We start from the raw sequence: 16,087 nt of genomic DNA on the forward strand, positions 1-16,087 counted from the left end.
GATTAGCTTTTTGAGGAACAGCAAAACTCTTTCTCCAAGTGGCTGTACCTTTTCATATTCTCACCAGCAATGTATGAGGATTCCAAATTCTACATAATGCTGCTACTTCTTGTTTAACATTTTAAAAGAATGGTAGCCAGTTTTGTAGGTGTGATGTGGTGTCTCATTGCAGCTTTGACTTTGTATTTTCGTAATGACTATTGATGTTGAGTATCTTTTCATGTCCTTCTTGACTATTTGTATATCTTCTTTGAATAAATGTCTATATGAGTCTTTTGCCCATTTATAAATTGGATGGTTTGTCCTTTTGTTATTGAGTTGTAGCTAGTTCTTTATATTATCTGGACATGAAAACTGCTTATATGTGGTTTGCAAATATTTTCTCTCATTCTTTGTCTATTAATTATTTTCTTGATAATTTCCTTTGATGTACAAAAGGCTCACATCTTGATAAAGCCCAATATATCTTGTTTTTCTTGTTTCTCATGCTTTTGTATCATATCTAAGAATCCATTACACATTTGAGTTCATCAATATTTACCTCTATGTCTATTTTAAGATGTTTCTATGGTTATAGGTCTTATATTTTACTCACTGATCAATTTTTTAGAGAATTGTTTGATATGCTGGGAGGCAGAGTTATCTAAATTCACTGTTTTGCCTGTGGTTATCTAGTTGTTTCTGCACTATGATTTGAAAGGAGAATTGTTCATCCATTAAATTGTCTTGACACCCTCTTCAAAGAGTAATTGACCATAAGTTTGAGGGTTTATTTCTAGATTCTTAATTCTATCCCATTTGTCTTTATGTCTATTCTTTTGCCAGCAGCTTATGTCTATTCTTTGGCAGCAGCTTCCGTTTTAATAATTGTACTCTTTTGTGAGATTTCAAATAAGAAAGTTCAAGTCCTACAATTTATTTTGGCAAGATTGTTTTAGCTACTCAGGGGTACTTTTTTGAAAGGTTGGGAGGCCAATGTTTCACAATTGGGAAAGCCTTTTCTCTCTTCTTCAGGGGGAAATTTGGGAGAAGCTTTTAAGAAACTTTATCTAAGTAGGTAAACTGTCACCACCTTATTTGCTGAAGTGCTATGTTAAAGTGTGCATTGCCTCTTGTGGAAGAATTGTGAGACCCTGGAAGCACTTGCCCACATGGTGAGAGATAGTGAATTCCATGATGAGGGGCAGAGAGGACAGTGTTTTGGGATACAGTGTTGTTGGGGGAGTTGTATACATCTCAACTTCTTTATGTCTCTGTACAGTGGGTGTAGGGAGCAGCCCCACAGGGTCGGTGGGTTTTTCTCCCTGTGTGTGGAGATGAGAGATTGTGGAAATAAAGACACAAGACTAAGAGATAAAAGAAAAGACAACTGGGCCTGGGGGACCACTACCACCAAGATGCGGAGACTGGTAGTGGCCCTGAATGCCAGGCTGCACTGATATTTATTGGATAGAAGACAATAGGGCAGGATAAGGAGTGTGTGCCATCTCCAATGATAGGAAATGCCACCTGTGTCACGTGTCCACTGGACAGGGGGCCCTTCCCTGCCTGGCAGGTGAGGCAGAGAGAGAGAGGAGAATGAGAGAGAGAGAGCTTACAGCATTATTTCTGCTTATTAGAGACTTTTAGTACTTTCACTAATTTCCTACTGCTAACTAAATGGCAGAGCCACGTATACAGTATGGAACATGAAGGCGGACTAGGAGCGTGACCACTGAAGCACAGCATCACAGGGAGACGGTTAGGCCTCCAGATAACTGTGGGTGGACCTGACTAATGTCAGGCCCTCCACAAGAGGTGGAGGAGTAGAGTCTTCTCTAAACTCCCCCGGGGAAAGGGAGACTCCCTTTACGGTCGGCTAGGTAGTGAGTGTTTTTCCTTGACACTGAGGCTACCACTAGACCACGGTCCGCTTGGCAATGGGCGTCTTCCCAGACGCTGGTGTTACCGCTAGGCCGAGGAGCCCTCTAGTGGCCCTGTCTGGGCATAACAGAAGGCTTGCACTCTTGTCTTCTGGTCACTTCTCACTATGTCTCCTCAGCTCCTATCTCTGTATGGCCTGGCTTTTCCTAGGTCATGATTATAAAGCGAGGATTATTATAATATTGGAATAAAGAGTAATTGCTACCAACTAACAATGAATGATATTCATATATAATCATATCTAAGATCTGTATCTGGTATAACTATTCTTCTTTTATATTTTATGATACTGGAACAGCTCGTGCCCTCGGTCTCTTGCCTCAGCACCTGGGTGGCTTGCCGCCCACAAGTGGGCATCTCCGTTGGACACAGTAGGTTTTGAAATCCTTGTTTATCCTCTGGGGTCTGGGTCTTGGCTTACCTATTAGCTGCAGCTGAAAGAGGAGTCTGTTAAGTCAATGACTCCTGTACGGAGTAGAAGGTTTCAGCAGAGTGAAAGTAGCTGGGGTTCATAGAAGCCAGGAATGTCTGACTCTTATAAACTGTGTGTCAGCAGATGGGTGTCCTCAGGGGTAAATGGGCCATGCCGGTAGCCACTGCAGCGGACTGGAAGAAGGTAAGGGATGCTGGGTATCTCGTGTTCTCTCTCAGCTCTGCAGCTGAAGATTTGGGCCCTGGGCTTGTACGGCCCTGAAGCAGGGGAAGGGTATACAGGAATGGCTGCATATCAGGACCAAGTCCATGTCATCTTCTTAGGCATTGTTACTGCAGATGGAGGATTCTGTTCAGAGACCAGGCCTGGACACATGGGAGGGCCCACCCCATTCTTTTAAAATTATTTTAAGAGAACAGTATTAGCAAATGTGGTACATGTTTTATTCTGCTAGAGTCAGTCTTACTGTCACATTTTACAATGTATCTCTTAGGAAATCGTGAGAGCCATCCACACAATGTGGATTTAAAGGGGACTCTACTATAATTTCAGCTTTCCTACTCTTTATAGAAACCATCTTCTCTGCAAACACACAGGCAATATCTCTGTGTTCATTTCTATTGGGAGCCCTGTATGCGAGGTGGAGAGAGCCACATTTCCCTTGAGATGTTATGTAAAAGTTTGAGGTTGAGATGACATATCTGACACTCTGTTGTTACCCTCAGAAGCTACTACATGTGAAATTCTAATGACTGCATTATCCTGCCAAGTGAAAGAGGCAGGCACAAGCAAGGACAGCTAAGAGGGGTGAGAGCCTCATCATGATGGGGAGTCTTATTCTGACATCTTGGGAAAAACTGTCCACAGTGTGAAGTCATCAACTTGTTTTCCTTGTTTACAGTTTGAGCAGCTGTTGTTATGGTGTTGAACATTTTGGTGAGTTCTGAGTGGCTCAGACATCAGGTACAAGGGTTTTCCCATGAAATTTACATTGAGTTGTCCACCTCCAGCTTATAGGGCTTCTGGAACAGAGTGGGTCTTGCTCTTTGAGGTTCCATGGGAGAAGATGGAATTGGAGGAACTAGTAGAATTCAGGGTAATGTCCAGTCTACAGGTGGATAATAAAAACACAGAAACAATGAACAGAGCTGCAATCTCATAACAGGTGTACTACAGTTTTATTTTCCACATAATTTTTGTCTCTATGGGCATCTCTAGTTTTACCAATGATAATTTCAGTAGAATAAGTTTGTTTGCAAAATAGGTTGAGTTACTTCAAACATGGTCTGATTCTTTACATAAGTTCAGCAAGAGTAGCAATGGACCATGTAGGCTCTCTTTTAAAATTTTCTTTGCTCTAAGTTTTTATAAGGAATCTCAGATTAAACCTTTACAAAACTCTTGAGAATAGGAAGCCAAACCAAGACTGACTTCAGACTTTGCCTGCAGCTCATACTGGTTCATTCTAGCTATATTCTTAAATAAAACATCCCAGTCAAAGCCTTGGTAATATAACCAATGATTTCAAATGTGTCCTGTTACAAAGAGAGCAGGTTGTTACTCTGTTTGTGCAAATATCTGTATTACCATAAACATATCAATACTCATGAATAGTTGCCCAATTCTGGGGCAGTCAGGTACAGAGCAAAAGTAAATATTTCAATTACCATTCCCAGAAGTATAGTTTATTGAACCGCTATAAGCTAGAGATAGATTAAAAGACAAATTTCCATAAATCTAGAAAACTATCCACATAAAGAATCAGCATATTTTCAAATAAAAATCATAAAAACATTATCCTCATTATTATCAATTATTTCAATGAAATCAATGTTTTTCCTGCTTGGTCTAGGCTGGGAATATTATGAAGATATCAGCCTGTTTGTTAAAGTTTTGGAAGTTCTTAGACAAATTGAGAGGGTTCAGGAGGAGAATTTGGGATTTGCCTGTGCCCATGGGACACAGGCTGGGAATAAAAATGTTTTCCTGACTCTTCTCTGAAAGTCAGATAGACTCCACCTAAATCCCTATTGCCAAGGATGCTGGGATCCACTTACCAGAGACTCTGACTGTCACGGATTTGGAGCTTTCCTTGCCAGTGGCTGAGTTACGAACAGAGCAAGCATACAGCCCGCTATGCTTTGTAGTAATCTGGGGGATAGAAAGCTTTTGTCCTGATAGCTGAAACTTCCCATTAATTGTCCAAGAATACTGTGCCGGTGGGTTAGAGTCCGCAAAGCAGGACAAGTAGAGGTTTTGTCCTGAACGGTAATAGGTGAATGAAGGGTAAATTCTGGGGAGGTCTGGACCATCTGGAGGAAAGAGAATAAAGCCACAGGTGATGTTATCCGAGGGAAGGGGATGCTCCTGGTCTCTTAAAGGGACAGAGTGACCCTCTGAGCCCAGACACACCCTCAAGTGACAGCCAAATCCCCTCTATGTTCACTGAGCCGAAGCCTGAGGTATGCACCTGTTTCTCCCATCACAAGCTGTGGGCCCCAAGTCTCCCATGACAAGAGCGTCCACTCCCCTTATATTCTTGGTTAAGGCTGTGCCTACCCAGGTTTTCCCAGGGCAAGGAGTCATGGCCAGCTCGGATGTCCAGAAGTAAATGTGTCTATACTTGGACCGGAGAGAGACTGAGAGGCTTGGCCTCTGGTCGTTTGGAGTTAAGCTGGTGTCCTGGCCAACAGAGGAAGAAAGGATACTCACAGAGGACATTCAGGGTGACTGGGTTACTGCGGATGCCACCATATTGGTCCCGTATTTCACATTGATAGAGTCCTGTTTCATTTCTCGTGACACTGGGTAGAATGAGGATCCTGTTTTCGATGGGTTGCTTTACCCTGGGACTGACCGGGAGGCTCTGACCATTTAGCCACCAAATGTAGGTGTAGTTCTCACTCTTAGGTTCACAGGTGAAGGTTGAGACATCCTTATTCTCCCTGGGGTTTAAGTTATTGATGGTGATGTAAGGCTTGGGCAGCTTCGCTGTGTGAATAACAGAGAGAAGATTGTCCTGTGTGGCACGTTTGATTCCTCCACAAGCATCCTTCAATCAGAGTTGGCATCTCCCACTTGTCAACCCGCGTGAGTCCTTGAAAGCCAATAGCTGGTGTGTGTGTCACAAGATAGATGCATGATGATCTAAGGGCTCAAAGACTGTGAGGCTACCTTCTCTGTCTTAGGGAAGCACAGACTTTCTCAAGTGTCAATTGAGCAGCAGTGTTGGGTCATGGACAGACACATCAGTGGGAGTCACAGCCCCTGGTACCCCTCCCAGTCCGTCCCTAATCAGTTGACTGGCTGGCTCACCTTGGGTTCATTACCTGGAATGTGCAACTGCTGGGCCCCTTCCAAATTCCATCCTACTTTGCCCCCCTAGATGTGATTTCTCTGCAGCTTCCATTTCCAAGGACTTTCTAGAGATGAATAATAATGGAACTTCCCATTGTCCTGAAACCCTGCAGATACTGATCAGCCTGGCCTGGGACTGGATGTTTCAGCAGAAATAACACAGGGGAGACCATAGTCAAGCCTGGAGGTCAGTTCAGTCATCAGGCAGTGGAGGCACCAGGTGGGGCTGCTTTTTGCAGGTGTTTCATGATGACTTACTTGAACCAGTGACCTCTAAAGATAGAGCAGAGTGCAAGGAATGATCTAGAAAGAGTGAAGGGGACAAGCAAGAGCTGGTGGCTTTGGAGCAGAACCATGTTCCCTGTCCTGGGTTCTTTAAGTTTCCTCTCCTTCTGCAGAGGGCAGGTGAAGACCATGTGGATCTTTCCAGAAATACATGTGGACATTTGCAAATGCAGAACTGACTGGTGGAAACGGTGGGAATGAACTGCTGGAAATCTGGTCCTCATGGACCATGTGTGTTTGATGGATATGAGACAAATTTGGAGAGAAGTTTTGCAAATATTTTCTTTCACTGGACATTCTACTCTCTGATTCCTTGGGGTTGACTACTCTAGGGACCTCATGTAAGTGGATTCCAGATTGAATATGAGATGAGGCTGCTGGTTGCCAGGAGCTAGGAGTGGGGAGAATCAGAAGTTGTTCATGGGTGGGCAGTTTCTGTTATGCAAGGTGGGGAGTTTCTAGAGATCTGCTGTAGAGCTTAATGCCTATAGTTCACACAGATTGCATATTTCTTATGCCTATGACTTAGGACAAAAAGTGTTTTGCATTTCTGTCATTTTTTGATTCTGAAATATTTGTCATATACTTACTGGTTAAGCATCCCAAATCTGATAGATTCAAAGTCTAAGATGCTTCAGTGAGCATTTCTTTTCAGCGTCAGATTAGTAGGGAAAAGTGGGAGGTGATAAGCCAAAGATATTCTTGCCCTTTTTTTTCTCTCACCACTTTTCTAGCTTGGTGATTAGTTTTCAGTGAATTCCACACTGGCCATGCTGCACTTGTATATTTTTGAAGGCCTTGGGATGTGAGAAAGGCTGATTGCTATTTTCTATGTCATGAGAACTTTCCACCTTTTCATGGTTGCATCTTTTTCTCAGTGTTTTTGTTGTGGCAGTCATTAAGAAGAGCCTGTCAGCTCAGATTTAGGACAGTGTTTTCTAATTCTGCAAAAAATGTTACTGGGATGCTGGTAGGGGTTGCATTGAATCTGCAACTCACCTTGCGTAGTATTGTCTTTCTAACAATATTGATTCTTCCAATCCATGAAAATGAAATGTCTTTCCATATATTGATATCGTCTTTAATTTCTTTCAGGAATGTTTTGTAGTTTTCAGGGTATAATCATTTGACCTTTTTGGTTAAACTTATTCCAAAATATTTTATTCCTTTGATGTTAATGTGAATTGAAATTATTTTCTGAATTTCCTTTCATATTGTTCATTGTTAGTGTATAGTCTGAAGAATGATCTAGAAAGAGTGAAGGTACAGGCAATAGCTGGTGGTTTTGGAGCAGAAATATATTCCCTTTCCTGAGTTTTGACTTTCCCTCTCCCTCTGCAGAGGGCAGGTGGCTCTTCCCTGATAGCCAGATAGACTTCACTGGAAAACATATTGCCAGTGCTCCAGGGATCCACTTACCAGGGACTATGATCCTCTTGATTATGAGATTTGTTCCACCAGTGGCTGAGTTATGGATGAAACAGACATAGACCCCTCTATATGTTTTAGTGAATTGGGGTATAAAGAACACTTGTACTGATTGCTGGAACTTCCCATCAGTCAGCCAAGAATGCTCGGCCAGTGGATGAGAATCTGTGAGGCAGGGGAGCTTGGGGACTTCCCCTGTATGGTAATAGGTGTATGAGGAAGAAATAGTGGGGGCATCCAGGCCATGTGGAGCAAAGAGAATAATGTCACAGGTGATATTGTCAGAGGGAAGGGAAAATCCTGGTCTGTGGAAGGGCCACAGTGACCCTGTGAGCCAAGTCACAACACTGAAGTCCCAGCCAAATCCCCGCTGTGTTCATGATCTGGAGCCTGAGACGTTCACCTGTTTCTCCCATCACAAGCTGTGGACCCTGAGTCTCCCATGACAGGAGCAGCCTCTTTTCTCTTATTGTGGATCAAGCCTAGGCCTACTCTGGTTTGCCTGGGGCAGGAAGTCACCGCCAGCTTTGATGTCCAGGGGTAAAGGTCTACATACTTGGACCTGAGAGGGACTGAGAAGCCTGGCCTCTGGCCATGTGTATTTGGGATGGCAGCCTGGCTCCCAGAGGAACAGAAGGTACTCACGGAGGAGATTCAGGGTGACTGGGTCACTGCGGCTGGCACTCACTGGGTTCCGTATTTCACATTCATAGGGTCCTGCAGTATAGTTTGTGACACCAAATAGGTAGAGGGTCCTGTTGGTTTCGGACAGCTGCAAGCTGTGAGTCACAGGGAGGCTCTGACCATTCATCCACCACAGGTAGCTTGCATCTGGAGTCTCAGGATCACAGGTTAAGATCACAGCCTCTGTGGCCTCCCTGGGGTTGAAATTGCTGCTGGAAATGGAGGGCTTGGGAGTCTCCACTGTGCGGAAAACAGAGAGAAGATTGCCCTGTGTGGCACCTTTGACTCCTCCAAAGGCATTTTTCAATCAGAGTTGGCATTTCCAACCTCTCAGCCCGCCCAAGTCCTTAAAAGCACATGGCAGGTGTGTGTGTTACAAGACAGATGCATGACAATCTGAGGGCTCAGAGACTGTGAGGCTGCCTGCTTTATGTGGGAGAAGCACAGACTTTCTCAAGTGTGAATTGAGCAGCAGCACTGGGTCATGGAAAGACACAGGACCAGCAGTCACAGCTCCTGGTGCCTCTCTGAGTCCCTCCATCTCCACGTGCCTGTGTGGCCCACCTTGTGGTCCTCACTTGGAGCATGCAGTGCTGGAATCTTCTTAGTTTCAATCTTACTTTGCCCCCTGTGGTATGTTTTCTCTTCAGATTCCCTTTCCAAGGACATCCTAGAGATGGATGATGGAACTTCCCATTGTCCTTAAACCCTTTGGGTACTGGAAAGCCTGGCCTGGGACTGGGTACTCTAGCATAAATAACACAGGGGAGACCAGAGTCAAGGCTGGAGGTCAGTTCAGTCATCAGGCAGTGGAGCCACAAGGTGGGGCAGTTTTCCCAAGTGTCTCATACTGACTGACTTGAGCCAGTGACCTCTAAAGATAGAGCAGAGTCCAAGGAATGACCTACAAAGAGTGAAGGGGACAGGCAAGAGCTGATGGGTTTGGCCCAAGACCATGTTCCCTGTTCTGGGTCAATGATGCTCCCTTTCCCCTGTAGAGGGCAGGTGAGGACCATGTGGATCTTTCTAGAAATACATGTTGATGTTTGCAAATACAGAACTGACTGGTGGAAAGGGTGAACATGAACTGATGATGGAAGTCTGGTCCTCATGGACCATATGTGTTCGGTGGATATTAGACCAATATTTGGGAAGAAGTCTTGCAGATACTTTCTCTCATTAGACATTCTACTCTCTGATTCTGAGTTTGACTACTCTATGTACCTCATATCAGTGGATTCCAGAGTGAATCAGAGAGTAGAATAGTAGTTTCCAGGAGCTGGGATCAGGGGAATAGGGCGTTGTTCCGTGGGTGTGCGGTTTCAGTTATGCAGGATGAGGGGGTTCTAGAGATCTCCTGTACAGCTTCATGCCTATAGTTCATACAGATAAAGTGCTTCTTATGCAGAAAGCTTAAAACAAAGTGTTTTGGATTTCTAATTTTTTAAATTTTGGAAAATTGGCAGTACATGTACTGGTTTAGCATCCCAAATCTGAAAAATTTAAAATCCACAATGCGCCAGTGAGCACTTCTTTTTAGCATCACATCAGTGGTCAGAAGTGTTGAGTTTTGGAGCATTTCAGATTGTGGATTTCTGGATTTGGGATGCTCAATTCATAATACTGTAATTTTCCCATAAAAAGTTTTCAGGAGTTTAGACCTCATGTTATGTTCTGAGTCTAGTAACAAAAGAAAAATTTGGAGGAAACATTAAAATGTTTTCATAAGTGGAAATTTTTACTGATGGTCCAAACATCTAAGATCAATTGCTGGTAGTAGTATTTCTCTTGAGACGAAAATGAGGTTTAGGTGTGCCATGAATTCCAGCAGGATCACACTATGGTCAAAGAAAGATGCCAAAGGTGATTTGAAATTAGCAGCTCCTTAAGTAGAGAGAGTCCCGTTAAAAGGACAGAACTGGTCAGTGCGTCAATTACATAACGGGAGGAAGGATGCCAAATTAAAAGAAGTGATGTGTGTTATGTTAGTAAATATAGAAAGAACTGCCTGCTTATAATTTCTGGGCAGAGTTAGGAAAAATGCAGAGGACCCCAAAACAGTTATGTGAAATGCTTTCTTCATTTTCTCTTAAGCTCAGGAAACACCACTAGAGTTTAAGTTTGTGTGAATTAGGAAGAGTCTAAGTGAGATGCCAATGGCTTGTGTGTCTCCCCACACGAAGAACTCCAACTTATGAAAACGGCATCATCATGAGGAAACAGTTGTATGTGGCACAGACAGTAAAACCATGAGATAGGACCTACCTGGCCACCTCCATCTGGTCCCCAAACCACTAGTATTCCCGTTAAGTGTATGTTACAGCCTTTGTAGTTGTCCCACAACTACAAAATTTAAAAATTGCTATTGTCAAAACAAAATATTAAATATGAAGTTGAAATGTTGTTCCACTTTTTTTCCCCAGTCTTTTTGAACTTTCCTATTTCAGTTTTGGAAGTTTCTATTGACACATCCTCAAGCTAGGGATTCTTTCCACAGCTGTGTGCAGTCTACCAGTAAGCATCAAAAGCATTCTTCATTTCTCAAATAGCATTTTTTTTCTGAGACAGAGTCTCTCTTTGTCACCCAGGCTGGAGTGCAGTGGCATGATCTCAGCTCACTGCAAGCTCTGCCTCCCGGGTTCACTCCATTCTCCTGCCTCGGCCTCCCAGGTAGCTGGGACTACAGGTGCCCACCACCACGTCCCGCTAATTTTTTGTATTTTTAGTAGAGACGGGGTTTCACCATGTTAGCCAGGATGGTCTGTATCTCCTGACCTTGTGCCTGCCTTGGCCTCCCAAAGTCCTGGGAGTATAGGTGTGAGCCACTGTGCCCAGCCATCTCTGAGGGATTTTAACGAGTTGTTGACTTTTGAGTTTGTTCAGCTTTTTACTTAGTGTTAGAACCGAGTGACAAATTACAAGCTTGTTATATGCCTGACAGAAAGCCAGAAGTCTCTAGGAAGTGACCGAAGAATGTGAGCTCCATAGCAGGTTGAGGATGGAGTCACAAGTGAAACGAGTGAAATGAGCCCATGGGCTTTGGGAACTGCAGGCCCGTCCAGCCTCTGACACCTTGATGAGTCTGTGCAAAGATTACAACAGTGACAGCAAACTAGCGTGGCTGACTCCATTTGGCATCTAGTCTCAGGCTGGCTGTCCTCACTCATTCCTGGGCATAGGCCAGGCTAACCCTGGGAGGAATTTGGTTTATGGTTTAACTTTGAAGCAAGAATGATGATAGTTCCTCCATGAAACTAACACCCTTACTTTGCCCAGGGACGGCCTTTGTCAAACTAGTGAAAGACCATGAGATTAAGATTATAGGAGGGAACTGAATTCTGCTAAAATGTTGGCACAGTTTCTATAATCCCTGACTGCTCCAATGTCATTTGGCCAGAGTTTACATAATTTGTAACTAATTGCTCGTATAGATAACATCACTATTGTAGAACGTGAGATTGGTCTTTTGAGATGTTTCTCATTCTTTTGCATTCTGGCAACCGGCTGACCTCATCCATACCTATGACTAATGGCTCAGCCAGTCATGTGGTCCCTACCTAGAGGCGGATTCAAGCACAAACAGATCATTTCCCCCTGCCCACATGATTCCATCACCAAACAATCAGCAGTACTCATTTTTTAGTCCTGTGGCCCTGAAACTATCCTTGAAAATTTCTTACCTCGATCAACTGGGAAGGCTGATTTGAGTAATGATAAACCTCTGTCCTCCTGTTTGGCAGACTTGGAGTCATTAAAATCTTTCTTTACTACAAATCACCATTTATATATATATATATATATATGGGTGTGTGTATGTGTGCAGGAGGCCAGAAGAACTTGTCTGGCAATTATAAGAGTGGATGGAGGAACTGCCTATCTCTGTCCCATTGTCTTGTCCACAGGTCAGCCTCACAAAGCGAAAGAGCCTTGGATGGAAATACAGTGGAAGCTCATTCTCTTAGTGACCTGGGGTCATTGGGTTGAGACGAAGCCTGGCAGGAGTGGCAACTCCAGGTGATTTCTGCACCTTTCCCATTTCCTGGGAGGTGGGCCAGGCCACAGTGTTAGCGGGAAGGGAACAGAACAGCCAGCCTAGTTAGAGGCAGCGTCTGCGGAAGGCTTAGCAGTGGAGGAAGAAGCTGTGCAGGACAGGGCTTGCCAGTCAGAATGAAGCGGGAGGAAGATGAGGGACACAGAGAAGCAGAGAGAGGCAGAGACACCATGGCAGTGAGCAGTGAGGGCTACACTGACTTCAGAGACCCTAGGGACAAGGTGCCCCCATTTCCACAGTCCAGGACCAAGGAGCCTTGAGAACCCTCCGTGGCCAAAGAGCTTCAGAGTTACATGAGGTGGGGTGGCTTTAGGGTCAAGAGGTAGTAGGGTGATGAAACGTGGGTGTCAGCCTCCGAAGGACAAGGGACAGGTGTGGCTAGAAACTCCTGGGATTCTGCATCCAAGATCCGGTCTCTAAAGAGGTTTTGGATCAGTCATTTCTGCATTCAATTCCTTCATTTGTTATGTGAGAGCTCCTGAGTGTGTGTCTCTCACTGGGCCTGTGCTGGTGCAGGGTGTGAGTGCGGTAAGAAAACAAGGTCCTCTCCTTGATCCTCTCATGACAGTGACATGGACACTTTGGGAAACACAGGATTTCAGGTTCAATGATGGGGGTTAAGATCTGAGGGGGAGACCTGGACATTTTTTTTGCACTGACTCTGATGGTTGAGGCAGGTGATTTAGTTCTGGAGTGCAGACTAATCAGGTGACCACTTGCTCTCACTCCTCTGAGGTTTGGATGCCTAAGAAGAGAGGATTTGAGCCAATAAATGAGTATGGGGTGCTTGGAACCCAGTAAGCCCTCACTTCTGGTGGAGGAGAGGATGGGCCTGTGGCTGCAGACAGACCTCATGTGACCCTGATCTCCCCTTTGTGTTTGTGTGACTCTGGCTCAGTGACTGTGCTTTCCTGTGACTCAGTTTTCTGTCAATCAAATAAGCTAAATGGCAAATGGACTGTGGCTTTTCATGCTATCTGTGAATAAATGTTAAATTATTCACAGTCACCTGACCTAATGCTTAGCACAGTGGAAATGTTCACCAAACAGCATTTATTATTAATTTGCTTCCATGAGAAAGCACCTTTACGTCAGATCCCTGTGGACAAGCTGCTACCAGGTACATCGTCTCTCTTCTGTTTCTGCTTCTGGGGATACTAGACTTTCTATGGAGTGTCCTAGGCCTCCTAAGGCAGTTGTCTGATGGCCTACAAAGCTTGTCTTTCTGTTCTCTCCACTCTGAGTGTCAGGTGAAGAAAGCCCTGTCCTTGCCCAGATGAGGCTCTGAGGGCTGAGCCCTGGCTGGTGAACAGCTCCAGGAGACACAGTCCTCACACAGCTGGTAAATCCTTGGTCCCAGTAAGCCCTGCCCAAGAAGTCACAACCCAGCACTGGCACAGGCTCCTCAGCTTTGGAGCAAGGATTTAGGGACAGGGGTCTGGGGTTGAGGCTTCTAGGGCTGAGCTTCTCTGAGGGTCTCAGGGGGCCCCTGAGGCCAAGCCCTACTCAGTTCTCCAGGGTCTTTCTCAGGGTCAAATTTATGAAGAGGGCATGAGGTGCTTGGCTGAGACTGATCTCCTCCTGCTGAGTCCCCCATCAGACTGTCCTTCCTCTGCAGCAAGTGTCTGCAGGGTCTGGATGCGGGAAAGGAATTCTGATCTGTTGCAATTTGTCTCCTCTGTGTGTTTCCTGCAATAAATGCTCAAACCCCAGCATGGGACATAATGCAGAGAGGGACACAGGCACAGTCCAGGCCTGACAATCCTGTGTGTGTGAAGTAGAAGTGACCCCTGTCCCCCAACACCCAGGGATCATGTGGAATCACTCACAGTATAAGGTGAAGGTGAAACGTCCAGTTACTCCTCCAGTCCCATCACCTCGCTTTATGATGTGTAAAGTGTAGGATCCTGCATCTTCCCGGGTGACATTCTGGATCAGCAGGGATGCATTGGAATATACTGTTTCTCGTCCACTGTACGCAGGCCCATATATAATTATTTGACCGTCTACTACATATGATGTAACGTAATGGTAGAGGTCCCTGATTTGCCCTTTGTACCAGATGTAGCCGGTAAGATTCTGGGGCAAATTGTGGACAAGTAGAAGAACATCCTTCCCCTCGGAAACTTTTGGTGGCTGGGCTTCAATCGTGACTTGGGCTGTGGTGGGCGTGTTCCAGAAGTTTAAAAGTGATGCTAGGAGGTGGAGAGAGCATCAGTCAATATTGAGACCTATGTGTTGGGGTGAAAAGATGGGCCCTGGGTCCTGAGAAGTTCTCTTCAATCCTCAGCCTTGAAGACACACACACACACACACACACTCACACATACAAACACACACACACATATAAAAGGGGCATGTGTGTTTGTGTGTGTGTATGTGTGTGTCCTACTGTCCTACTAGGTCAAGGTCAGCAGCATGACCCCTATTCCTTCAACACTCCTGACCTTGGCATTTTTGTTTGCAATCCTCTTCCCCAGGTGTCCGCACGGCCCCCTCCACACTGCCCTCAGGTTCTGCTCACATCAGGGCATCCTTAGACTTCTTTCCTGACACCTCCCTCAGAGAACCTGGGTCTTTCCTTTTTGACTTTTCCCTGCTCTGCTCCCTCCAGGGTTCTTGTCAACACCTGATCTCACATTCTAGATCTCTTTGCATGTCTGTCTTCCTCCCCATGACAGCGTGAGCTCCGTGAGGACAGGGACTTTTGTGATCTGGTTGCACCCCAGTGCCTGGAACAGGCTGCAGACTCCTGTAGATGTGAGAGTTCTCAGGGCCCTCCATGCCCTGGGTGTTTTTTTTCCCCCAATTGTTGAGGTTTTTTGCTGAGGACAGTGTTTCATGTCCTGCTTATATTTTTATGTGTAGTGTCATCTGATATAGTTATTATTATCATTTTTCAAAATGTGGTGACCCCTGAGGATTAATCAGAAAAACAGAACACTTAAGATTTTCCTACCTCTTACCAATTCCGGTTCAATGTGAGTTTCCTATTTTGACCCCTGTCCCTCTCTGGTGTATTTTCCCCTATCCAGGCTGCAACAGAGCCTTCTTTCCTTTTTTTTCTTTTTTCCTTTTTTTCTTTTGGGATGGAGTCTCATACTGTCACCCAGGCTGGCATGCAGTGGCGCTATCTCGGCTCGCTGCAACTTCTGCCTCCCAGGTTCAGGTGATTCTCCTGCCTCAGCCTCCCGAGTAGCTAGGATTACAGGAGCACACCACCATACCTGGTTAATTTTTTGTATTTTTAGTAGAGACAGGGCTACATTGTGTTGGCCAGACTGATCTTGAACTCCTGATCTCTTGATCCACCCGCCTCAGCCTCCCAAAGTGCTGGCTTCTTTCATTTTTTAGAACCCCATCCTCTCCAGGAGACCCCATCCAGTCACTCTGCTTTCTTTTCCTGTCCTCTCCCAGGAAGTTCTCTCCTCACCTGTGAGCAGGAGCCCTTTCCAGGTTATATGCTGTGTGCAGGGAGGAGCTGAGAGGGGCCCCATGGTCTCTGCTGCCTGCGTGTTCTCCTCTGTGGAGATGAGCCTAGGATCCAGAATCTTCCTGAGGATGGCTGTCAGCTGTGCTGTCCTTCCTCCTTCTGCACTGAGCCTCTTCCCGGGGCAGGAGCACTTCTCAAGCTCATGGGCGGGGTCAGGCCCAGGACACCTCTCTGTCCCCTCCTCTCTCAGTTCTGATCTCCTTTCCCTCCTTCTGTTTTTCCTTTTGTCTGTGTTTCAGGTCCCTGGGAGTTGTGGAGGCCTCTGCCTTTTTCATCAGTGATTCTTTCACCAAACCTCAACACACACTTTGTGCAGACACACACACACACACACACACACACACAGAAGAGACACACACAGACCCACAGAGTCACACACATACCCTGCAGGTTGGGCAAGCGCAGTCCTGGGCCTCAGCCTCCTGCTGTCCGC

General features: G+C 45.4%; 1 protein-coding gene across 2 annotated transcripts; it reads right to left on the reverse strand.

The window, feature by feature from the left end:
• Positions 1-2,961: 2,961 nt before the first annotated feature.
• Positions 2,962-15,764, reverse strand: LOC129528545 (pregnancy-specific beta-1-glycoprotein 7). 2 transcript variants are annotated; one of them, XM_063701958.1, is made up of 5 exons: positions 15,595-15,764; positions 13,991-14,356; positions 8,072-8,350; positions 5,069-5,347; positions 4,376-4,668 (listed from the first exon to the last, which is right to left on the reverse strand). In XM_063701958.1, exons 1-5 carry the CDS (start codon positions 15,656-15,658, stop codon positions 4,376-4,378), a joined length of 1,281 nt encoding a protein of 426 aa, XP_063558028.1. In that variant the 5' UTR covers positions 15,659-15,764. The 2 variants fall into 2 exon arrangements, with proteins under 2 accessions (XP_055225564.1, XP_063558028.1); XM_055369589.2 differs by lacking the exons at positions 5,069-5,347; positions 8,072-8,350 and adding an exon at positions 2,962-3,464 and having other exon boundaries at positions 4,414-4,668.
• Positions 15,765-16,087: the final 323 nt, after the last annotated feature.

Source organism: Gorilla gorilla, chromosome 20 (assembly GCF_029281585.2).
Source record: "Gorilla gorilla gorilla isolate KB3781 chromosome 20, NHGRI_mGorGor1-v2.1_pri, whole genome shotgun sequence".
NCBI classification, from domain to species: domain Eukaryota; kingdom Metazoa; phylum Chordata; class Mammalia; order Primates; family Hominidae; genus Gorilla; species Gorilla gorilla.

What these genes read in the sequence shown, in the direction of transcription:
- LOC129528545 (XM_063701958.1), bottom strand. Translation starts at nt 15,658, where the DNA reads ATGGGGCCCCTCTCAGCTCCTCCCTGCACACAGCATATAACCTGGAAA. An exon ending in GAAAGGGCTCCTGCTCACAG is followed by an intron (nt 14,357 to 15,594) that starts GTGAGGAGAGAA and finishes TCCACCTCCTAG; the next exon opens with CATCACTTTTAAACTTCTGG. An exon ending in AGTCACCCTGAATGTCCTCT is followed by an intron (nt 4,669 to 5,068) that starts GTGAGTATCCTT and finishes TCTTTCCTCCAG; the next exon opens with ATGGTCCAGACCTCCCCAGA.